Source organism: Uloborus diversus, chromosome 6 (genome assembly GCF_026930045.1).
Source record: "Uloborus diversus isolate 005 chromosome 6, Udiv.v.3.1, whole genome shotgun sequence".
Classification (NCBI taxonomy): Eukaryota; Metazoa; Arthropoda; class Arachnida; order Araneae; family Uloboridae; genus Uloborus; species Uloborus diversus.
Window position 1 is genome coordinate 64,724,057 of NC_072736.1, and position 25,792 is coordinate 64,749,848.

The 25,792-nt window shown below is 32.6% G+C and overlaps 1 protein-coding gene across 3 annotated transcripts; it reads right to left on the bottom strand.

Moving 5' to 3' along the window:
* LOC129224290 (mitochondrial thiamine pyrophosphate carrier-like) lies at positions 1-21,901 on the bottom strand. Of its 3 annotated transcripts, none has more exons than XM_054858720.1 (7): positions 21,809-21,901; positions 19,122-19,254; positions 15,950-16,105; positions 12,577-12,756; positions 10,497-10,680; positions 2,828-3,128; positions 1-468 (listed from the first exon to the last, which is right to left on the bottom strand). In XM_054858720.1, the coding sequence occupies exons 2-7, from the start codon at positions 19,248-19,250 to the stop codon at positions 462-464; spliced, it is 957 nt and encodes a 318-aa protein (XP_054714695.1). In that variant the 5' UTR covers positions 19,251-19,254; positions 21,809-21,901; the 3' UTR covers positions 1-461. The 3 variants fall into 3 exon arrangements, with proteins under 3 accessions (XP_054714695.1, XP_054714696.1, XP_054714694.1); XM_054858721.1 differs by having other exon boundaries at positions 19,122-19,250; positions 21,809-21,878; XM_054858719.1 differs by lacking the exon at positions 21,809-21,901 and adding an exon at positions 21,668-21,762.
* Positions 21,902-25,792: the final 3,891 nt, after the last annotated feature.

Genomic DNA, 25,792 nt, shown 5'->3' on the forward strand with positions numbered 1-25,792 from the left:
TTTTTTTTTTTTTTTTTTTTTTTTTTTTGCATTTTTGTCGTTTACTGTACGTTAGCTTTATTGTTCAAGCTTGCTCATTTGGTTTCCAATGAAAAAAGAGCGGGAAAAAACCGCCTAACTCCAGCATTTCCCTATTGTTAGCATGGAATCCAATCTACAATACCTCAAATATCTCGAAAACTCATTTCTGTAGATACTGCCGTTTACCTGCACATGACAGTATATTCCTTAGGACATGACATATTGCTATAGTAATACATTTTAACCAAGAATAGTTTTGTTTTCTATATAATAATTGAAATTTAGAGTTGATAACAATAAAAAGAAGACAAATAACAAGCGATATAAAGACATTTTTTCGGATTTCTTTCTATCTTGAAAGAAAAATAAAATAGGTACACAAAAAGAGATTCCATTTTTTGAATGCAAAACACTTCATTTCGAGGGGCACTTCAGTTACTTTACTGGCTGAAATAAAAGAAAAATGTTACAAAATATATTGATAAACTAGCTGCATCGCCCGGCCTTGCACGATCTGCCTCGAAAATAAAAGTTATGTCAAGTGACACGGGTTCAACCATCAGGCTTGAACGGGAGAAAAAAAATAAAGTAAAATTTTGCGGCGGATTGCAGAAAAATATCCAAAAAGGAAACATTTTAAATCAACATTATTCATATTCAAGAAAAAAATGGCAACAGATCTTTCATTAAATGATTTTCTTCAAGCTACAAATTTTAATAAAAATATTGTTACGGAAAGTTGAGATGAAGCACTGAATAATAATTTAAATGCAGGAAAGCCTTCAAAAATAGGGGTTTTTTGACGAAATCTAAGGGTCATAATTAACAGTTTTTAATTGATATCTCCGGAGGATTATGTTAAATAGTCAAACATAAAGATGGGAAGATTACGAATCCATCAATACCTGGTTTGATGGTTAGTTCACTGTTGTTCGAGAGAAGTAACTTGGACATACATACATACATACATACATACATAGATATATACGCTCAGTTTTTAATATTGGTAATATTATACACATATGTATAAAATGGTACAAAATGAAAACCTTTTTAGTCCACTTGTTAAATTTCCGATAAAAACACATTTAATAGACAGAAAAGTGGCACTTGTTTTGTATACATTGGTAAACCACTTTTATTTGGGCCAACTGGTCTGATCCAAGAGGGTTTTTCTTTTTTTTAACCTTAAACTTAGCTTTATTCCCAAAAGCAGAACTAGTCCACCAGCAGATTGTGCTAGTTGAAATCAAATGATGGTACTGAATTTAAGACTTTTAAAGGCATTTTTGGATCCTAAGCTCCCAGTTAATAGAGCTTCTTGAACTAAAACAGCTATTGTGGATGATTTTGATGATAATATCAGTGCATATATATATAATCCAAAAAACACATACAAAAAATTAAAATAAGAGCCAGACAATTATGCTAGAGAATTTAAATGTGTTTCACAACCTGTTTAGGATGAAAGATTCATTAGTAGCAATTCCAAGCAAACGAACTTTTGCTTGACTAGATGAGAGAAAACTTGGAGAGTCCCATGCGGCCCTCCAAGCCCTATAGTTTTTTTCTTTTGCTTATTCTATCAATTTCAGTGACTAAAAGTAGTACTTTTGACTGAAGGAAACAACCCCATTAAAAAAAGAAACTTTGTGGGTCAAGCAATCCTTGTGCATTTAGGACATGATGTTGGTTAGGATTTTGGAGAATCGCCCATTTCTGAATTTATGTAGCAAATTCATTGAAACTAGAGTACATGCCTAATGATGAGGGAAATTTTGATGCTGAGATTTTAGCACAATAGCTGCTTAAAACATATAAGCTTTGTTAATTTTATTTTACCACAGTGACATTTATTTAAAATACTAGCTGCGTCGCCCGGCTTTGCAGGGTCTAACTCAAAAATAAAAGTTTTTTCAAGTGACGCATGTTCAACAATTAAGCTTAAATAAAAGGAAAAAAAATACTGTAAAATTTCCCGTCAAAATAATCATTCTTAAAGATACAAAACAGCAAATCCCAAATTTCCGAATAAATTAAACACAACACTCCAAAAATACAACTAAAATTTTTAAAGAATTTTTTCTGAAAGAGCATGCTTAAAAATATAGGATCTGAAAATTTTTCAATAATTTGACTAAGTTTTAATATTTGAAAAAAAAATTACTTTAATCGGTGTGTTTTCATTATTTATGCTTCTGCCGATGACATCACAAATGATGAAATATCATTCACTGTTGCCATTCACAGAAAAAAATATTTAATTCACATCTTTACTCACGTGTATTGGCAACAATATGGTTGATAGCAAGCGTAGAGTGCAATATTTAACTCGCTTCTTGATTATCATAATGTGGAAACATCGTAGAAAGATGCCCCTAAGTGAAACATTTGTGATGTCATAAAGACCACGCCTTGTTTGAAAAAACGGACAGTTAAAAAAAAATTAATGTTGGGAAAATGAATGTATTTTCTCGCTCCATGTTATTTTCTTTTTTTCTTTTTTTTTGCTTATTCTATCAATTTCAGTGACTAAAAGTAGTACTTTTGACTGAAGGAAACAACCCCATTAAAAAAGAAACTTTGTGGGTCAAGCAATCCTTGTGCATTTAAAACATGATGTTAATTAGGATTTTGGAGAATCACCCATTTCTGCATTTATGTAGCAAATTCATTTGAAACTAGAGTATATGCCCAATGATGAGGGACATTTTAATACCGAGACTTTAGCACAATTGCTAAATTTTGGGCAGGGACAGATAGCTTCCTTGCATTTAAGATATACATTTGAAGTGAAACTCATTACCTGTAAAAATATGCAAGAACTCTGAGAGTTTCTTCATAAAATAGGAAGTGCCCTCCAGTAGTAAACGCTGCTTTGATAATACTTGGCCAAACTCCTTTATACAGACCAAAAACTCCTTCCTCGAGAAATATACTACGCACACAATGCACTAAACTTCTATAGTGTCTCACAGCCCCAAAAGATTTTCTTGCTTCTTCAAATCCTTGAATTTGATATCTCTTCTTCATTAAATCCAAAGGGTAAATTAAAACCTTTGCTGCCATACCTGACCCAGCACCACACACTCCATTTTGGAAAGTTGCTGAAATACAGATTTGATAATCAGAATCAATCAGATGGGTCATTCTCATAGAAACAGTCGTTTTGATCTTATTAAGTTCAGAATTATTTAAGTCTCTGGAGTCATATGGAACCTTTTATAGAGATAAATTTGTGTAAAGGCTTTATGATAAACTGGTCCTGTTGAACAAAAATATTTTTTGAATAGCATTATGCCCTCAGCATTATAAACTTCCTCAAAGGTCATTCCCTCACTAGTGAGGGAATGATGAGTGAGGGAATGATAAATTCATTAAAAATTAATTCTAGGCACTATGCTTAACTGATATTTGAGTTTATTCACAGACAAATTTTCTCAAGCCAAGAAGCAACTTATGATTTATGCATTTTTCATTCATTATATTATTTTATTTTTCTGTAAAAACAGATGTGAGGGAATGGTGGACGCAAAAACGCTTCTCCAATTTTATGCTTTCATATACACTGGTGGACAATTGCTATGGACGGATTCAAATGGGCTATATAGCGCGTAAAAAAGTGTAATTTGATAGCTAGTGAAATACACTAATTCCAGAACTCTCGAACATTGCAATGACGATAATTTATTGTGCTCTGAAATCCCGAAGGCGTTGAAAAGTGTTCAAAGGATGAAACGGTCATTTTGGGCTGAATATCTAAAAGTGAATAAATGTAATTACCGCCCCCAGGCGTAAGATGTTAATATGGGATATGGCTACCATGGAGAACGATGCAAGTTTCAACACGTCATGTGTGGTAGCTTGCTTTATACAACATTATCAAGCAGCTGTTGGGGTAATTTATCACATTCTTCTGTCAGTCACGGATAAGGGTGTCCTTGCTTATCCAGCAAGACTGCTCCCCAGGGCCGGATTTAGGGGAGGGCAGGCGGGGCTACTGCCCTGGGGCCTCCACAACAAAATTGCCACCACAATAAAATTTTTACAAAATATCCTAACTTTCATGTGTCGAAAATATAGGATAGATACATATATATCAAAATATTCGGTTATACTGCCGTGTGCAGGTAAACGGCAGTATCTGCAGAAATGAGTTTTCCAGATATTTGAAGAAACGCGTTTTGAATTCAATACTAACAATAGGGAAATGTTGGAATTGGATGTCTTTTTCGTGCCCTTTTTTCAGCGGAAACCAACAGGGTTGGCTTTCTGCCGGCAGAAACTAGTTTTTGCCGTGACAGTGGCAGAAACTGGTTATAACCGGTAAAAAACGGCAGAAACTGGCAAAAACTTGAAAATGTCTTTAATAACTCAAGTAATTAGTAAATGATATTTGTTTAAGTAAACTAAAAAATTAAACATCATTTCATCATTTAATAAAATAAAATCCCATGCTAGTGCCCTTGATTTAGTTCAGAAAGGGAACTTTCCAATTGCAGAGGTGTGTAGTATTTGGATTAATTTAATAAAGGATAAAAAATCATACAGGGGTGCTTAGGAAAAAGGCAGCTTTTCAAAACCAATTGGAACCATTTCTGAAAACTTATTTTTCCAGTCAAATTTTTACCACAACCCCAGTTACTACATGGTAGTTATACAGTAGATGAAAGCTTCACGAATATTGCTTGCTCCTTGATGCATTGTCTGCTACCTCTTCTCTTTTAAGAATATTCTAAAATTTATCATTTGTGCGTAGTAAATTGAGACCTGATTTTTGAAACCACCTTTTCTAAGAAGCAATTGCAGGGTCCAAACAATGTAACATTTGATTTTGAATTGTGATAGATAATTTTGTAATAAAATTACAGTACTTTGGTTAACAATTAATTATTTTTCCATGCATTTTCAGTTGTATACCAAGAATTAATTTTTTATTTTGTGAGTTTTTGCCAGTTTCTGCTTCAAAATGGCAGAAAGTGATTTTTGCCAGGCCGGTTTTAACCGGTTTCTACCAGCGGTTTTAACCGCCTCGGCAGAAACTTGCCAACCCTGGAAACCAAATAAGTGAGCTTGTACAGTAGGGTGGATCGAAAAAAATGAAATTTCGAATCTTAATTTGGAATACCCACCAAAAGCTGTGCATGTGTAAGAACAATACACATGTGAAATATTATCAAGTTTGAATAATTCCTTGAGGGTCCTACCAAGGCTTGAATTTCTCCAAAAATAGGAAAAAAGGTCAATTTTCCAAAAATTTTATGAAAATAATAAGGTTCAAAATTTTTGTTCTAATACCATTAAAATGTTTCCTTTTAACACGCTTTTCATGTATCTTCAAAATTATTTACATTCTTTGCAGTATTAGGTTCGCACAAAAGTTTGTAAAATTTCGTGAAATTTCCGAAAACTGACTTTTTTCAAGCTTTTTTGCACATTGCAATATTTTTTCTTTTAAAGTCCTTTTTTTTGCAATTACTGTGCAGAATGCAGTTTTAAATGGAAATGAAATCATACTTTATTATATTAACAGCCCAGCACTTATGACAAGGAGCGTAATTGCTTCAAACTGGACCAGTGGTAAATTGTCGCACCAGTCTAGCAATTTACCTATTGATCCTGCGAAAATTCACATGGACCAGCAGTTTCACCATCAAGTAATATGAACAGGTGACGCAAAGGCTGCTCGCTTGCAGTTCGCAGATTAACCATGGGACAGGATGTCCAATTTTGTTCTCTATGGCCGCAATTGCACCGTTCTTTTTTCTGGTATTCATGGCCGTGCCATCACAGCCAAAAGCTAAAAGATCCTTAAGACTTAAACAAATTTTCAGTTCGAAACTCACGTTGCTGTTGTGACATGTTTTCCCGTTCCAGAAGTTGGCGTCACATGACCCAAATAAAGAGAATTGGATTTTTCAACCATGGATTCCTCCGCTTATGGTTCTTCTATGGTATCCGTCTCCAACCATTTCTTCTTGTCATAGTTTTGTCGTTTCGGCTATCGAAAAATGTACTTTTCAAACCTTTTCACTTCCAGTTTGCAGGTTTTGAAGAGAAGAACGTACTTCGTCTGTGACACCTGTGACACTTCTGCCCGTCTTCAAATTTTAGACTTTAGAGCGATAATTATTTGACACAGTACCAAAATCCTGTAATGTTTCTGAAGCAATTGCTACAGCACATCACACATCTGTCAGAAATTGTGTACTGGTAGCACACTCTTGATAACGTTGGCAGAGAAAGTCTCATTTGTTCCATTTTTGAAGTGACATCAACACCAAAAAAGGTTGATGGCTCTGTTGGCGGGAGTATAGCCGTTGCAAAATTTTTCTTCTTCTGGAATTGAAACAAAACTTTGCTGTTCCTCATCAGTGTGCATCTCGTTGCGTAAGTGAAAATCTGAAAAAATTATTGATCCTGTCCATCAACGAAACGCCTATTTTTGCTACCCGGAAAATATTCTCTTAACAGTGATCACTGATGAACGAAGTACATCAGAGAACTGGCTTTGCGAAGATTTTGAAAGCCAGACAAGTGGCTTCTGTTCATGAAGAAATAAGAGAATTCTATAATTCAAGGATTAACTTTAATGCATCAGACTACTCAATGTTATCAACTGGCAAGAATGTGCAATAACTGCCAATCCTCTCCTATTTTAGCTGGCCTATCTAATGAAAGTCTTCAACAATAAATTGAAAACACCAACACCAATTTTGCGTTCGTTTAGTTCTCCTGTCACACTCAGGTGGTGGAACGCCGTGCTAATATGGTGACAGAAGCTTCTTTGTTTGTGATTAGTCAATCGGCAAGAGATGGCTTTTTAAGAGCAAAAATCAAATCTCAAAGTATCATGTCATCGTTTGAATCAAAAAAATGATTTCAAAGAGGTTTCATGAATGGATGTGACGAACTGACTATTTTCTGTGGCATTAACTGATAATTTGTCATTTTATTTCTCATTTGTATCCCTCATTTTGTGAAATATTGATGCTTATATGTCAGAGCGACTGTGGGAGAGTATAGTATATATACATTCTTTGTAACCAATGCACTTCTCTCAATGTTTTTTTACTTAATACAACTAAATAATTTTGATAGTTTACTTCTAATGTAAAATGAGTGATAAATTTATACTTAATACATGTGACTCAGCAGATGGAAAAGGTAGAATGGAATTTGAAATGCAGCCACCTGTTTTTAGTGGATGCTGGGCTGTTAATGCAATAAAGTTTAACTTCACTTCCGTTTTAAACTGCATTCTGTACAGTCGTTGTAAAAAAGAAAACAGGACTTCAAAAGAAGAAATATTGCAATGTGTACAAAAAAGCTTAAAAAATGTCAGTTTTTGGTTAATTTCGAAAAACTTAACGGCTTAAGTGCGAACTTAATGTTGCAAAGACTGTAAATAATTGTGAAGATACATGAAAAGAATGTTCAAAGGAAGCATTTTAACAGTATTATAACAACAATTTTGAACACTAGTACTTTTATAAAAATTTTGGAAAATTGACCTTTTTTTCTATTTTTGGAGAAATTCAAGTCTTGGTAGGACCCTCAAAGAGTTGTTCCAACTTGATAATATTTTACAGGTGTGTTGTACTTACACATGCACAGCTTTTGGCAGGTATTCCAAATTAAGATTCAAAATTTTGTTTTTTTCGATCCACCCTATTGTACAGTAAAGATAACGTATAATAGATGACAAAAATGCAAAAAAATGAAAAATGAAAAATTTGCAGTTACTGCCCTTTATCTGCACACTGCAGTATATATCAAAGTATCGGATATTTTCGAAAATATGATGATCTTTTTGAACCCTAATTAGGGGCCTCCACTCCTTCGATGCCCCAGGGCTTCCACACTTCCAAATCCAGCCCTGCTGCTCCCTAAAGCATCCCAAACATTTTCAATATGATTCAGATCTATAGAACATGCTGGTCATCCAATGGGTTGAATATTTTGAGTGAGCAAGACACTCCTTTACGGCAATTGTTAATGACATGTTACTTTGCCATCCATGAAAACGAATTTATTGCCCGCAGTCCCATAGAACACTTGAACATGAGACTTTAGAACAACATTAATGTATCACTAGCCATCATAGTCTTTTGTTTGGCAGCACACAAGTGACGTACGGTCATTGATCATAATCCTACCCATACCATGACACAACTTGTAGGATTTTAGTCCTTTTCTTTTATGTTTACCAGCTTGAATGTTGTACTCCTCTCATGCCAAGTTAGTTGTCATCCACAATTAGATGACAGACTGAACCTGCTTTCATCTGAGAATGGTACTCAAGCCCAGTAGACTTCTCTCCAAATGCGATGCTGAAGACATCATTACAAGCGAGTAAAACACTGACTTGTAGACAATGGGATGTACAAAACAAGCTGACAGGCGTATAGTCTTACAGCATTCAAACGTCTGGCTACAGTTGTTCGGGATATTTGCTTGCTAGTAGCAGCAGGAACCTGCTTTGCTAAAACAGTAGCTACATTGCACTGGTTCCTTTTCGCTGCTTAACACTATGTACCAATTTTCTGCTGACGTTGTACTGCGTACACAACTTCCCTCGTGACATTTGTAACACATTCCATTTGTTTAAAATGATTTCCAAACTATAGAAAAAACATGTGACTGACATCGAACTCCATGACTACATCTAAATTTTTCTGCCCTTCTTTGATGTTGCCAACAACACGCCCACCCATAAAATCATCTAAGGGATGTTGGGAAGACATACCGAAAAATGCAAGTTCGTCAATTGATTCTTTAACATCAATCTTTGCTTCTGAACAACAATGGTCATCATGAGCCCAATCCATCACGTGACCAGCAACGTCCTGAGTTTAGAACTTGCATACTCATAACATGTCTTAGTGTCCAAAACTTATGCTAATTCCCATATTTCCTTGCCTTTCATTTTATGGTTGCTAACGCTGCTATTGCTATCCGTCCTTAGCAATTGTCCACCAGTGTAGATTCCAAGTACAGTCGAGTCTCGACTTACACGAGGGATGCATTCCAAGATCCCTCACGTAAGTCGAAATTTTGCGTTGGGAAAAGGGGTATGTAATACAATTTTTTTTAAATAAACTTAGTTAGTTTAGGTCTTTGTAAACACCTCTCAAACTGTTTTCAACTATTTCTTAACTAAATATTACATTTTTTTACATAAAGAAGTTAATGTTTACTGTACTTTAAGAAATCTGTATTATTCAACATAAAATATTGCTACGATGCACAAAATCAATGATCAATGGGAGAAATAGATATAAAATAAAAGAGATATAAAAACACAGTGTGTCGTAATAATAAAATGCAGCACTATAGTAGTACTTTACAGTAGATACATTAATTATATTTATAACTTAAAATATGAAGATAATTGTGATTTATGCTGTGCGATCAGATTGTTATCAGTCTTTACCTAATACTGCATGCACCTCAGTAAACTTGCCAGAAAAGGAAGAAAAAAAGGAGTGATGAACTGAGGCAGCGAGAAGTAAAGGGATGCAAGTGGACTATTTTAAGTTTCGGGTAAAAAACGTTTAAAAATCAGATCATAGGTAGGCTTTCATTGAAATTTTTTTCTAAATCATGCTGTACAGCACCACCTACCAAGGCTACTAGTACAATCTTTTGCCCCAAGACAGAGGAGAGGTTCACCTACCATTTGTACTGGTTATTTCCAAATTTTTAATTTTGCCACTTGCATCCCTTTGCTTCTCACTACCTCAACTGATCTTCTGCTGAAAATTTTTGCATTGTGGTTAAGGAATTCTCGTTAAGTCTAAAATTCAATACTAGAGGAAAACTTGTGTTATAGCCATTTCGCCTAAGTCGAATCACGTTGTAGCGCGAGTCGACTAAGATATTTTCCGAAACAAGTTAAAGACACAAACATGCTGCAATATTTTTCTGGGTTTCCACCTGTAAATTACTACTTTTTCCTGAAAAAAATTTATTTTGTTGTGATTTTGGAAAGGAAATTGACTGTTGTGAGAGAATGGCAATAACTACTGGGAACACTAAAATAATTACGTGATCGAATTTTTAATTGAACGTTTAACTCTAAATGTTCTTCTTTACTTAAAATTCTTCAATATTTTGAAATAAAAACCACAAAAATCTTAAATGATTTTTAGTAGGGACAAGTGAGGGAATGACATTTAAAATAAAATATAGAAATTTTACTTTCTCAATGATCTTTTTAAACTCTATTCTGAAACATATTTAAACCCCTAAAAATATGTATGAGTTATAAAATATTCATAAATTATTACAGAAACATAAAAATGAATCTCTATGAAAATGAGCCTGGTGCTTTTATTAATAAATAAAACACATGCATATTTAACTGCGTTTTTATTAAAAGCAGTTCAATAGGAAGTTTAAGCATGCGTAATTTTTCACATTATTCAAGCTATGGTTTTAAGCCATAATAAGCATTTCTACAATCAACTTACTAGTCTCAGCTGAGCTTCTTGAAAATACAGAATCCCACATTCCTTGGAAAATTCTATAAAAAGCAAATTGAGCACCCGCTTGCGGTGCTATTTGAAGTAATGTTGGTGACAGTCCCTTGTAAAAGCTCAGGAGGCCCTCATTTTTCACCATAAGTTGCACAGCTTGATAGATACTCCCATAAGTCTAACAGGGGAGGGGGGGTAGAATAAGAAAACCATTACCAAACAAAATAAAAATTATACACAAAAAATTTAATTTCAATCAGTTTTCAACAAAATTAACATTATTTATGCAATATATTATTTTAAGGAAATTTTTTTTTGTCCTTAAAAAAACTAGTACTATAGATGGCAACCTAGTTCAATGAAATAAAAAGATGATAGTTCCATCAGGATTATTTACATCATAAGTATTGAGTTACGAAGTTTTTCATGCATGTATCACCCTTCCCACACACATAGAACATAAATGCAAAAAAAAAAAAAACTCCCCCCAAATATGCAGTTTTAAAAACAACACACACACACAAAAAACCTTTTCTGCACAACAAAATACTTGAAATCCAAGTTATGCTGACACCATTTGAGACTTAAGTGCCATGAGGATTAAAATAAAAATTAAAAAAACATCTATGGATGACAAAAGTCTTACTGAAAGCCATTTGATGCTGTGAGAAGCAAAGGGAAGCAAGTGACAAAATTAAAAATTTCGAGATACAGTTGGTCCTCTGTTTAACACTGCTCTATTTAACGACCGCTTTTCACGGTCCCATATGGTACACTATAGCATTAAAAGCATTCTATTTAAGGACGCTTTCTACTTAAGGACAATTTTTTATGTTCCTCTGTAAGCTGTTAAATAGAGAGCCAACAGTAACCAATACAAATGGTAGGAGAACCTCTCCTCTGCTGTAGGGTAAGAGATAGCACTATTAGCTCTGATGGATGGTGCCATGAAAGTCTACCTAGGATCTGAACTTCAAATACATTTTACTCGAAACTTTAAATCATCCACTTACATCCCTTTGCTTCTCACTGTCTCATTTATGGATATTATATGCTTCAATTGGCCTCCTAAAAGAGTAGAAAGGAAACAAAGGTGAGAGAACATAAAAAGTGACAGCAGAAAAATTATAACCTGAAACAATTTTTCTTTTAAATCAGAAAGTTCGTCCATGAAAAATCAAGCTTCTTTTCCTGAATAAAAACATACTTTCCAGCATCAGATATACCTCTTTCTACAATGAGGTACCAAATTGTTTCAAATGTATATTTTTAACAGTTAAAATAATTTTCTGAAAACAAATTCTCTCTTTTGTAAAAAAACTGAACTATTTTTTAACTAAAAAACAAAAAAATATCAAAACTTTATATCTAATTCTAAGGAGATACATTTCAGTAAATTTCAACTTTTTATTAATGCTTTTTCATAAGAACATCTTCAGTTCAAAGGGGATACAGGATTGAAACTTCTCTGTAGGGATATTAAGTTTTTATTTTCGAAAGGCTCAAAACAAAAAAAACAAAAAATCAAATTGAGAATGGATGCTTTCATTGTGACCTTTTAGACAAAAAAATTTCATTAAAAAATAGTTGAATATGCGACTTTGGGGAAAAACTGCCCAGTGCCGTATGATGTTATAATAGGGCCCAAACCACATTTCATCACCCCTGACTTAATTTTGTTTTTATTTTTTTATTTTTACAGTATGGGACCCCAATTTTAAAATATCAAAAATGAGAAAACCCATAACTTTTTTTCTTAAAAAAAAATATTGAGAAATAATTCCTAATAACATAAAAAAGTCGTCCACCTTTTTAAAAAGAAAGAAAAACCAGCAATGTGCATTATTTTTTGCAGTCCTGAAAATTATTTTGCTAATATCTTCCCAATTACTCAGATGTTATACAACTGCATTAAAACCAATAAATTAAGAAAATGAATAAAAGATTGCAAAGTCCTATGCTCTGTGAAAACAATATTGGGCTTCATTTTGTTAACAGTGATTAATTTTCATTTCTTTCTCTAATCTTAAAATTCCCTAAAAAATTTTCCACATTTATTAAAAAAGAAACTTACCTTAGGTTCACCTTGTCCAACAAGCCTTGTTCTTACAACATCAAAAGGAAAACTTCCAACCGTGGCAACACATCCTGCTAAAGCACCACATGTAAAATTTACAGCAGGCTTTGCATCAGTTAAGACTTTAACTGGCAGTACATTTTTTGCTTGTTCAGTAAGAAGTTCAAAAGCTAAAAACTGAAATTCAAATGGTAAAATTATATTAATACCTTTAGCAACAAATTAGTTAATAATAGTTCAAGCACAAAAGATATAATTTGTGGTAACTAGCTGATAAATGATAACATTACCCATGAACTATCAGTATGAAATGCAAATGGGATGTCACGGAGGGGGGGGGGCGCAGGGTTGGCAAGTTTTTGTTGATCCTAGTGGTCCGGTTTTAACCATGGTTTTACAACCATGTCAAAAAACCCTTTTTGACTTTGTTTCTGACACTATTGTCAAAATCCTAAATAAAACTTCTGACCAAAATTTGACTAAAATTTATATTAAAAGTAAAATTACCCTAACAAATGATTCTGAGTTTTATGAATTTTGATTCCGTACACCAGTATTGGGCATTAATCAATTATTTTTTCAATTGCCTTGTTAATTAATTTAAAAAGTAATTGCGATTAAATCAACTGCAATTAAATTAATTGCACTTAGCAAATTGATTTAACTGCATTAATGTACATTAATCATTTCTCACAATTAAACTAATTGCAATTAATTTTTAAATTGTTCTATGAAACAATTAAAACTAACAATTAACTTTATGTATCAATAGGTACAGCGCAGGGTACAGAATCAAAAGTATTATTCAATTTCGTATTTTGGTTCAGTGCTGATTGCTTGCTCGCTGCATGAACTAGTCTCGTCTAGGCAAGCTTTTTCCAACGTAAATGTTTGTGTTTTAATTAAGTGTTTTAAGTTTGTGTAAATAATTGTTTAAGTTTAACCCATAACAGGGAAGATGAGAAAGGACATAACAGGGGACGTGAGGTCTCAGAGAATGCTCTGTTTCAATTTTTTTTCTTTTAAATCATGTACATAATTAAGATACATTTCTGAAAATTCTCTCAGATGTTATTTAGACTTTTGTTAGTATTAGGAAAAAAAAATGTTTTTGAATTTTTAATTGAAATATACTTTTTCTGAGGAAATTTTGCTGGAGCCATAAGATTTTTTGTGAAAAGTCATATGCTGCAGTAAATAATTTATTGCTCATAATAAAGTTACTGTTGAGCATTGATCTTTTTATTAGTTGCTAACATGTGCAGGGCCGGATCTGGAAGTGTGGAGGCCCCGGGGCAACGAAGGAGTGGAGGCCCCTAAGCAGGGTTCGAAAAGATCATCATATTTTCGAAAATATCCGATACTTTGATATACATTCGAATATTTTGATATATATGTATATATCCGATATTTTCGACCCCTGAAGGTTAGAATATTTTATAAAAATTTTATTGTCGGCCCCTTTTCTGTGGAGGCCCCGGGGCAGTAGCCCCGCCTGTTCTCCCCTAAATCCGGCCCTGAACATGTGTATTTAAATAGATAATAATATGGTATCCACGTCCACGGTAGACCTGCCGCCTGTACAATATATAATACAAAACCAGTTATTTTTTTAAGAGTTAGTTTTAAGTAAAATTCACAAAACAATATACATTGTTAATTGTAGCAAACTACAACTAACAATTAATTGTTAACTATAGTAAACTACAATTAACAATTAATTGTTAATTTTAATTTTCCACAATTACAATTGATCAATTGTTAGTTGTTGTTTTGTTTACCAATTAATCAATTGTTTATCTTTAATTGTTCATGCAATTAAAATTTGCCCAACTCTGCCGTACACTAATCGAAATTTCTTGACTGTTACAGATTTTTTTTAAAAATGCACTATAAAAAATCCCAAATATAATGTTGATTCAAAAAGCTGCTTGTCTGTAGTATGAAAAAGATGAACAAAAGAGCTACTATTCGCATTAAATAAAAAATATTATGAATAACAGTATATTAAATAATAATAAGGACTTGATTCCTTAAATTTTCAAAGTTGAAAGTGCACTTGTCTGGTTTAATTTGTAAACTTACATATGCAAATGAAATAATTTTTTTTCAATGTACAAATTACATTTACTACAACTTTAACTCTAGTTTCCATCAAAGCATGTGGTAACAAAATATCAATTTTAGAGCCTTTTGTACACCAGATCCATTTCAAAGTTTGGAATGGATTGATCCAAAGCTCGAGAAAATCCTCTGACGTGATGCTCTGTATAGCATTGGTTATAATTAGTTTTCTAAAACTTTTCCACCATACTCTCACCAAGACATCCTGAACTGAGATGTAACTTCCAGGATATAGTACAGATTCAGCTTCAAAAACTATTAGAATATTTTTGAATTTGGTTGTATTTGAAGCTAATATTAGTTCATTTATGAATGCAGAATTTTTATATTTGTTCTCAGAAAGAGTCAATCACAAAGAGAAAAAAAAAGTATCATCCAAAGTATTTAGATGATTTATGACTCAACAATTAATTGTTGATCAACTTAGTTTTACCTTTACTCAAAAGACAAAAAAAAAATTACTTAAATCCTAGCACAGCAGGATTCTTAGGTTGATAAAAATATATATGAAACTAATTGTTTTAGTTGTTAAAAAGTTTAAACAGAATGACTTTGAAAACTGGAGTTAACAGTTTTAGTATTTGTAACTATTATTTCATCATAACAAACAAATTTTAAATAAAATGTACAAATTATTTCAATTAAATTCATTAGTTTAATTTGTAATTAATTAATATAATTATTGATATGTAAATTATAGTTGAATATTTTTTCAGCATTGGGAAATTTTATGCCCTAAATAAAATTAACAGTAATCACTGTAATTGACAATGTCAGTATTTTACGGTTTTTGACGTTTTCATCAAGTTTTTTACATGACAAGTCAAAACCTTTTTCTACGTCAAAAACCCAACCACATGGGGGGGGGGGGTGAAACCATGGGACAATATGAATGTATTGTGCATAAAGACAGAATATCTTCCATTTACCGCAACCTGCTTCAAATATTGCAGGTATGCTCAAAATTAAAAAGTTTTGAACAATTACTTTATATGGTGAAAAAAACATGACATGACAAACCTGACATGATCCAAAGCAAACTTCAAAACACTTCTTTTATTGAAAAGTATCAAAACCATATAATCTCCAGATCTATGTTCAGCCTTGAAATTAATTTCTGAACTTCATCAACACAATTAAAGAGGAATGGTTTCGGCAACAATTAAAAAACAAAATTGGCAGATATTAGTACAGAGAAAGTAAGTAAAGAAATAGTCTTTTTAAAAATGTCACATGATGTATGTACTTGTAAAGCTCCATAGGTTACAGACAAGAATTGTGCAGGAACAGTTCCCTTCCACAGTGCTTGAATTCCCTCTTCTTTCAATATGCACTTATATGCATGGTTCAGTCCTTTATACTTGGAGACCACACTGCTTCCACTTATAGGCTCAATTTGCAACTACATGAAAAGTAAAAAATAAAATAAAAGTTTAAACAAATCCTTTCTGGGTAATTTTACAACAAGTCGGGAAGAGTGCGAATGTTGTTTTTATATGATGACATATTTATTGGGTGCAGAAAGATCTCTAACATGGAGTGTAATTTTCAGTGTTCAAACATGTTCAACTTCGGAATGTCCCGTACCCCCTTAGAAAAAGGAGTTTTTACATATACCTATTATGAACAGTATAAAAACTCTATTTAAATGTGGAGATATACTTTAAGAATTCCTGGAAATTGTTCAAGTTCACAAATTAAAAATTTTGCAAAATGAGACATTAGATGGTGTAGTTAAGAGAAAGACAGTAAAGAAGGTGTTTGGTTTATCAAAAAGTGATTTCTAGAGAATTAAGAGGTCATCAAATATTTCATTCTCATAGCGGATATACACTTGGCTCTCTATTTAACATCTTCCAAGGGACCACAAAAAATCGTCCTGAAGTAGAATTAGTCCTTAAATAGAATGCTTCTAAAACTAAAAGGGAGCTTTCGGGGCCGTGAAAAGTCACCTTTAAATAGAGAAAGTCGTTAAATAGAGCATCGTTAAACAGAGAGCCAACTGTAGTTCTGCGAACCTACATGAATAGTTTGTATTTCTGCTCCCGAAAACCTAAATGCATGCATTAAGATTTGATGTTGGGAATGAGGGGCAAAAAAAAGGGGGAGAGAAAAAATGCTAGTCAAATGCAACAAGTTATTTTACAAAGTCAACAACAATTGCCCCCAAAGCAGAAAATTTTAGATTTGTCCTCTAAACCACATGAATGCACTTTGACAGAATGGAAAATTTGTGACTGCATGGGACAAATTCTGAAATAATTAATTGGTTTTGGGGGAAAGAATGTATTTCCAATGCAGAATCGGCACAAATGTATTCCATTTTACACAGAAATAAAATTCATATAATATATATATTGTTTAGAAAAATCAGGAATATCAGAGGACAAAAAGCTCAAAATGAGGAAAAAATGCTTTTTATCACGAGAAATAGGAATGTCAGAACAACCACAAACTCTGTAATTACAAACATTGTCATAATGATTACACTAGTCAACACCAAAAATGCATTGGGCTCAAAAATAGTTATTTCTGAAGAAGTTTGCTTCACTAAACACGAAAATCACCGTAAAAAGTCGAGTTTAGCTCTAATTTTCCAGATACAAAGCCAATTAGAATAGTGAATTTTCACTAATGCTAATTTTTCCTAGCAGATAGAAACACTCCTCACAGGACTGACTGTCTTCTAAACTTCGACCCCAGGTTGGGATAGATAATTTAACTACATAAAACCGAAATGGACTGCAAGAAATTTTAATTCTGGGAAGAGAAGTGCCCAAAATCAGCCTCTAGTAGATTCACCCATGTCTGCTCCCACCCATGCTCATTCTGCTGAAAATAATGAAGAACTTCATGAAAGCTGTGAACAAAGAAAATTTTTCAATACCTTAGAAGGAAATTTCCAAGCTATATTGAAACTAAGGTTCAGGAGAGAATTTTTAACGGCCCTTCAAATGCTCGCAATTATGAAAATCACTGTTTTTCAAAAAAATTGAGAGGGTAGAAAAAACACCTAAGAAGCATTTGATGGTGTATTACAAGTATTTCTAAGCAGCAGAGAACTAAAAACAGTTAATCACACAATCCCTGTGGAACTTCCCAAACCATTGATGAAAGTGTCTCTGATACTCTATTTTGTTCACTTCTTTCAGGATGTTTTGGTTAAAAACTAAAGCATAAGGAAAGGTTTCACCAAAATATCTTTACAATGGAACTCAGATATCACATATCAGGGTCTTTGGGCTGAGTTGATGCTCACCAAACGTTGCTGAACTATTACAAGAAGTGCTACTTCTTTTATGAGGCAAAAAGCAATCGAAAATGAAACGTTTGCAGAAAAAGTAAAAAGCAACCACTACTTTCCGAAAAATAAGTGTTGTTTAATAGAACAGGATCTATTTAATAACATTTATTGCACGGGATTTTTTCCCCCCCTTTTATAACATTACCTTTAAATCAATATGTGGTTGCTGTGCATCTTGCTCCAGTGGGCTTGCATGAATCTTGAAAACAAGAGCTAGTAAAAAAAAAATCTACAACCACATTTGTTTTTCTCAACTCAAAATTAGTAAGAAATGACTATTTAAAACCAGGATGCAGACAAAAAGTTTTTTTTTGTTGTCTAGTGTTATAATACAAGGACCAGGTTATTAATTACACAAACATTTTCCAAAGCTTAATTACGGACTTGATTAAAGAAGAATTAATGGATGAATCAAGGTATTATGTCACTGTTACCTCCCATGCATTCTAAACCAGTAAGTTGAATGTATTCTGCCAAGCTGGCTTCTGACTTCAATATTACTCAAATGACAAACAAAAACGTTTTTATTAAATATACGTTGTAATTTAAATATTTAAAAAAAACCGCTGTTGCAGAAAATTATTTATCGTTTATGATCTTCAGCATAGTTTCTAGCTCTGAGAATGCTTAAATTAAAATTTTTTAAAAATGCGACCAATTAATCGGTGAAAATTAGTCAATTCTCATATATATAATTGCTAATTCTATGAATGAGTCATCAAAAATGAAACTCCAGCCACAGCATGATAATATTTTCTTTGACAAGGCTAAACTAGATTTGGTAACTTATCTGTTTTAGCGGTAAGACTGCAGTTTTAGGAGAATGAAAAAATGAAAATTTCGTCCACAATTAACAGTATCTACTGGAGTTTAGGAATCCTCCACTGGAATTAGGGTTAAAATTTCAACTATCAAAATATCACCAAACAGGCAACTGCTTCGTTCAAATGTAGAAGCAATTTTGCTTCATCCGGCATACCTTGATGGGCGATTTTCTAGTTATAAATAATCAACTAAGTGCCTAATTACTGTCAGTTTGAGTTAACTAGGTAAATCCCAAAATTTATTATTTTGAAAGAAAAAAATCAGAAGATTAGAATTTTTTAGTTATTACCTGAAATCTTATTTTAAGAACATCCAAGGGCTGAAACAACTGTCGAGTTATAAGACCACTTACAGCTCCAGCTGTAATATAATCCTTTTCTGTAAACGTAACTTTAGACTGCCTTTCGAAACCCACCATCTTTCTAGAAGAAAGAAACATATTAAGGCATTTGCAATGTGCAGATTTTCACATACATAGTCAAAGGCATTAAAATCAAAGAATGAATAGTATAGAACAATTATGAAATAATTTATTTTAAAAAAACATTCAATGAAGAAGTTAACAGTTCAATGTGTTTTTTTGACAGAAAATGGCTTTTTTATTTACATACATTTATATGTGTGTGTACATAAATACACCCATTAAATGGGCATAAAAATACATAGTAATTAAAATTAATCCTGAAAAAAAAGTTCCCTGAATTTAGCTCCGAAAATTTCCTTGACTTGACAATCGTGGCTATCACACATATCTAAAGGATAGAACCGCATTAATATTGCATACCTGACATTTTTGCACGAAACACAAGCAGTAGATTTTAGTTCGAAAAATAGGAGGAAAAAAATATGATTTTTCTATCAGAAAACAAGAGAGAAAACAGTAAAATTAACATTCAAAATATGTAAAGCTCTTTTTAATTAAATTTTGTTTGGGCAAATATTTAACTAGTGATGTTAGAAAACTTGCACCAAAAATAGTCACAGAATTCATTAAACATTTTATTGCTCAAAATTAAACAAAAGCTGCATCAAACAAAAAAATTAAATGGTATTAATAATTATTGAAACTATCGTCATAACTTTTGAGTTTTAAATTAAAAAATAGCGAAAAAACATGTGTGATTTAGGATTATTTTTGCAAATTTTTATCATTTTTTGTCAGGTTCAATCTCAAAGCTTTGTTGGTTTGCAGTAGTTCTTAAATATAATTATCGAATGTTTTAGCAAACAAGAGTTAGTTGTAAGGCAAAACAAATTTAAAAAAAAGACTTTTGTGTCCAAATGAAAAGAAATTTCAAGGAGGAAAACTTTGACAGTTTGGGCATTGAAATTTATAATTTTCCCTGATATTCTGAGAAATTTTTAAAATGCCCTGATAATTCCCTAGTTTTTCCCAGAAATTAAGATTTCCCTGATTTCCAGGTTGTGTTAATACCCTGGGTAATAAAATATATTAATATTTTTACTAAAAAATTTCCACTAACTATTAATATTGATAAGACTAATTTTGTGTTATGTATACATAGCAGTTTTAGTAAGCTGGTATGAGAGATACAGCACATAAAAGTTTTTTAACTAAAAAAGCATCGTAATGCAAACAATAAATTTCTGAACACTTTTTTTTTTTCCATTTTCTCAAGTGGAAATAACTCAGTCAGAAAAAAAAAATCCCCAAAATTTTAGTTTTCCAGACCTTTTGCAGTCTTCTCACCTTTAGTTAGAACTGAACTTTAATGCCTCATTTTCAAAGAGAATTGCATCTAAATTTTAATATGATAAAATATGAGTAGTTTTTAAAAAAATGTGCATTTTTTTTTCAAATTAAAAATGTTTAAGATAAGGCTCTTTGAGAACTTTGATAAAACTTTATGGTTTTTGATGTTCAGTGGAACTTTGATAACTGGACACCACAAGGGAAGACGAAAAGAACACTTCCTTTATTTTATATAACAAAGTAAAAAGGGTACGTTCTTATGTCATCTGAAAAGTGCAAAACTTGAATCGCTAAAAGTTTTCCGCATTATCTGAGTATTCAGTAATATGAGTTGGCATGAGCACCAATTACCTGGGATTTTCGAGACTCATTACATTCACTCAATCACAAATACATTCACTTCAATGAAGCCGAAATTTACACTTTCCAGTTCTATAACAAGGTTAACAAAATTTTCTTTTAGAGAGAGCATTTGCTTAGACTTGGAAGCATTATCTACACAGAAAAATTTCTAAAAGTATTGCTTTGATTACATACACACTGTCTAGGATGCAAAGTTTCAAAAATTGCAAGATTTCATTATGTTATTTTTATTCTTGACCTTCTACCATCTTCTTAAATATCTTATTTGATATTAAATACCAAATTTGATAACTCATTAGTCGCCAAATTTTTGGCAATAATCATTTCACTCTGCAATGTCAGCAAGCTCAATGTATTTTAACTGCTAAAAATTGCCAAGAATCTTGGTTATTGAAATCTTCCATATAATAAAATGATCTCAAGAAATTTCATGGCAATTTCAGGTACCAAATTTGCATTTGAAATGCTAATGTTACCAAACTACAAATTAGCATTCAAAAAACTTGAAAGGAACAAAAAAATACCATAGAAATAAATAAGTTTCAGCAAAGTAAATATACTTTTAGAAAAGCCCTACACAGTCGACAAACACAAAACAGAAAAGGAATAACGATAAGGAAAACGAAATAAACATCAATTGTTGCATCATTGCGAAACCTTCTAAAATAATGCAAGAGGATTAAAAGTTGCAAGGAATACATTATGAGTCACACAAAAAGAATTCGCACATTATTTAAAATTGACTGAACTCGTACTACCTTTTATAGAGTAAAAAAAATTAAAATCAGAAAGAGATGTTATTATGTAACCACAAATGAAACACAAAATCAAATAAACAACTTTTATCTTTTTTCCTATCAGAAGATATCAAGCATCAAACGTGATGAAATGGTACAAACCAACAAAAATTGCCGAAGTCAGCTTATTTAAAGATTTTTCTTTTTCCATCATCACTACGTTTGAAATTCGTCAACAAATAATCTGCAGTTACAGTGAAACGATATAAAAACTGTAAGGGCTTCTCTCGAGGACTTCAGATTGCTCACCATGATGCCCACGTGATATTGGTTGTTTCAAAAGGCAACCGTACAAAGGGCGCGTTTATAAACTCTTGATCTTCGGTTGCTCCGTTCTCGACCGGTCGTGGCTCTGACGTCACGGTCATCAACTGAATCGAAGGAGTTTATAAACAAACGCGCGGTCGTTCCGGTCGATTTCGCTTATTTGCGCAATGGAGTTTACATTTTGAAAGTCAGTACTGTGAAAGTTCGCTTTTAAAATTCAGAATTAATAATATCCTTTTGTTGTTTTCGTGCTAGTCTAAAGAAGAGGCATGTAAAAAGTCAATCGGATGAATTTTAAATATTCTGTGGCTTTCTCTGAATGTTTCTGAGAAGATGACTTATTTAATCGTCAATTTATAATCACGGAAGCTTTGAAAAAAAAAAAAAAAAAAAAAAAAACAAGGCTGCAAGCACAGCTTATTCATTACCTCTTATTTGAATTTGATTGATATTGAGCTCTCATTACTAATTTTGTTGAGTATGCATTATAGCCGTAAGAATCAAAGAAGGTTTTTTCAAAAAACGTTTTGTTTCAGTTTTAATTTTGTTTTCAACGGAACATAGTTTTTTTTTTTTTTTAATATAAAGTTATAGTCAATACTACGCTACTGCATCAAACGAGCTTTATTATGAAAATATCGATAACAAAATGGGCAGCAAAAGAGAGTGCTAGTATACTTTAAAATCTAACATACTCTGTTGCTGACCTTTTTTGTTTTATATGCTTCCCTTTTTTGGATTTTGACAGGTAAGTAGGAATAGTTCTTGTCCAATGTTATTTCAATAATGGTGTTTTGATGTTCGTTCTGTCTCATTTGCTTGCACAATGTAATAATCATGATACATTGATAATATTGTTTTGGTAAAAAGCTCAATTAACAAACAAAATTACTTGATTTTTCCCGCATGTTTTGCTGTTTCAAGTTGATAGGATTTCATTGAAATCAAAAATAACAAATTCAAGTACACAATAACCTCAACCAGAATCTTGATAAGATTTAAAACTGTCTGTGATTCAAATTATCTCTTAAAAAATTTCTGCAAAAAAAAAACGCTGTACTTCTCCCGAGTCTTGAGTGCCATATTATGACAACAGCAAAAATGTCCATAGTCGAGTTCCACAATGATACCAGCATATTTTTTCAGTTATTCTTGTTGCTTTTTCAACATTGGGAGTACCTCAAAATTTGTGAACAACCTTTGTTGCTCACCCAGAGCCGACCATATGCCATGTCAGGAAATGTTATAAGTTTTATAGGAAGCGAGATACACCCATCGACCAAACGGACAAGGGGCCCTCCTTGGCTCTCTGTGGCCCAGAGCTCGCCAAAATATACATCTAATTATACAGAATTGTTTGAAAAAAGATAAGAACAGGGGTCGACCCAGACCTGAATTGGGTCCACTTTGCGGCTACTTCACAAAATTTCACATTGTAAATGCAGCTCATTCACAAAAATTTGCATCATGAAATAAAAGTCAAGATTCAGAGTTGCCCCTCACCATGGGACACTACAGCTTGAAAAAGTGGTGACCCGCAATAAAAACTTTTTGTGATTCTATAGCTTGGACATTAATAATTTCCTTCTTACACTTAATTAAATGGTTGCACAAGCATCATTTTGCCACGTTCATAGCTATCAAATTGAAATATAACCTGGCAATTCAAAATGATTTACTTTTCAAAAATAAAGAAAATTCACAAAAATATTTAGCTTTTTCACAAAATGGGGTCCCAAAAAATAAAAACTGGATGGACCCCTGAAAAACTTTCTGCAAATTTAGTAGGCATCAAAATTATTGTCCAAGTAATCTCATTAAGCGGAAACTACCATATGGGTACTCGAAAATTCAAGGTAATTGGGGGCTCGTATCGATGAAAACTCGGATTATCCGGAAAATTCTTCCAGATTAAATTTGCACCCTTTTTAGAGAATGCATGGAGGAGCCTCTTTTCTTTGTGCAAAGAAAAGGAAGTATTGTCTTCAGGAAAAATTATCACAGATATTTCAGCATACATTTTGCTTTTAATTACCTCTAATCAACTTTTTTTTTCTCACGAGGTCTGTACGCTGTACGTATTTATTTTTAGATTTTAATAAAAATAAATTTTTCAGAACTAAACTGTATAACTGATAATATAAATTAAACACCTCAAATTGAGTGGAACTTCTAACTTTCGAGACTCCATTTAAATATATATATATGCAAACATGTGTCTGGTTTTATGATTAGTAAATGACAAAAGTACTATTGAAAAATTTAACTAATAAAATAGTTTTTGAAAATTCGAAGCATTTCTTATTGTTATACCATACATTAACATATACAGTATGACTCTACAACAACTATCTGAATCGCTTTCAGAATTTGAGCAAAAAATAAAGGCAATTTGCAAAATTATTATTCTGTCGGCGCATGCTATTATCCTTCTCTCCGCAGCAGCACTTGTTAGTACACTTAGCATGAAAAGCGTTAGCTTTTCTACTTGACCAATTGATAGCTCTTTCTTTCTCTTTAAAAATAGTTTTTCTGAATTTCAATATTCATACAGTAAATACCGTCGCCTCTGCTTAATCGCATAACGGATAAACGAATACCCCGCTTATAAATAAAATATCCCGGACCGAATATTTACCATGCCGTAGATGCAATGTTAAAAATCCCCACTTATTCAAATATTTCATGGAACTAACAATATTTGTAAATGGGGCGGACAGTAGATTAACATGTACTTTCGGAAAAATCTAATAATACGAATGGGGTCTGGTTGATTTGGGTAACTGTAGTTTTACTGTAATTTAGAAGTTTATTGTTGTTCTAAATAAAGTATATTCTTGTATTAAAAATTTTATGTAATGCGTATTTCTAATTACCAGTAAAGTTTCAAAGAATTAAAATAGAGAAGATCTTTCAAAATGACTCGTTTTCAGTTTAATATTGAAAAATGCAAAGGTGGTATAGTTTTACAGTAAAACTTGGTTTATTGTATCTTTCATTTTATGGACATTACACTAAAAAATATTTAAGGGTGCTTAGTGTTCAGTCTCCATCTAAGTGATTTAAATATGGCCAGGGGCAGACTGGCCCGCGGGCCAATGTGCCCTCAAGCCTAAACACCTTTAAAAAAAAAAGGTTTCTTTTAATTAATTTAAAAAAAAAAACATTTAAGTGCAATTTCCTTTTTTTTTGCGCTCACAAACCTGTGCGACTTCCCTTTTCTGTTTCTTTTCTTTTAACTCGTAAACCTGTGTACCATTGTTTTTTTCACTTTCTTCCTTTTTCTCATCTTTTTGTTGCATTTTTTTACCTTTTTTTTTGCGCCCTTTGGAGGCCAAGGTTGACGCCCTCTTGCGGGATCCAGTCCACCCCTGAATATGGTTTTTGAAAATGTCCGAAGATGTAGGCAGGACTACAAAACTTTTGCCAGAGTAATTAAATTATGTGGTAGGTGGACCTTCCACACCCTGAACATTCCCATTACCTGAACCTTCGTGGTTCAGGTAATGGTAAAATGAAAAAAAAAGAAATTGACCAGGAGAATAACTGGGCTAAATGTCATTATCTGATTTTTTTGCTAAATAAGCTCTGTAGGATGCTGGCACATATTCAAGATACTTTCAATCCAGGGCTCGTCTCCTAACTTGCATCCATGGATATACAGTGAAAAAAGTTTAACATGATATATGGTTAACACGCAATGATATAATAGTCCGGACAAAGTATTGTGTAATTTAATTCAATTTTTTAAACAAAAAAAAATTTAGTCCCTTCAGTTCATGTTAATTTTTTTTTACCGTATTCAAAAATAAAATTTTT

What these genes read in the sequence shown, in the direction of transcription:
- LOC129224290 (XM_054858720.1), bottom strand. Translation starts at nt 19,250, where the DNA reads ATGGTGGGTTTCGAAAGGCAGTCTAAAGTTACGTTTACAGAAAAGGAT. An exon ending in TTGGACAAGGTGAACCTAAG is followed by an intron (nt 10,681 to 12,576) that starts GTAAGTTTCTTT and finishes CTCCCCTGTTAG; the next exon opens with ACTTATGGGAGTATCTATCA. An exon ending in AAGAAGCTCAGCTGAGACTA is followed by an intron (nt 3,129 to 10,496) that starts GTAAGTTGATTG and finishes TCTGTATTTCAG; the next exon opens with CAACTTTCCAAAATGGAGTG.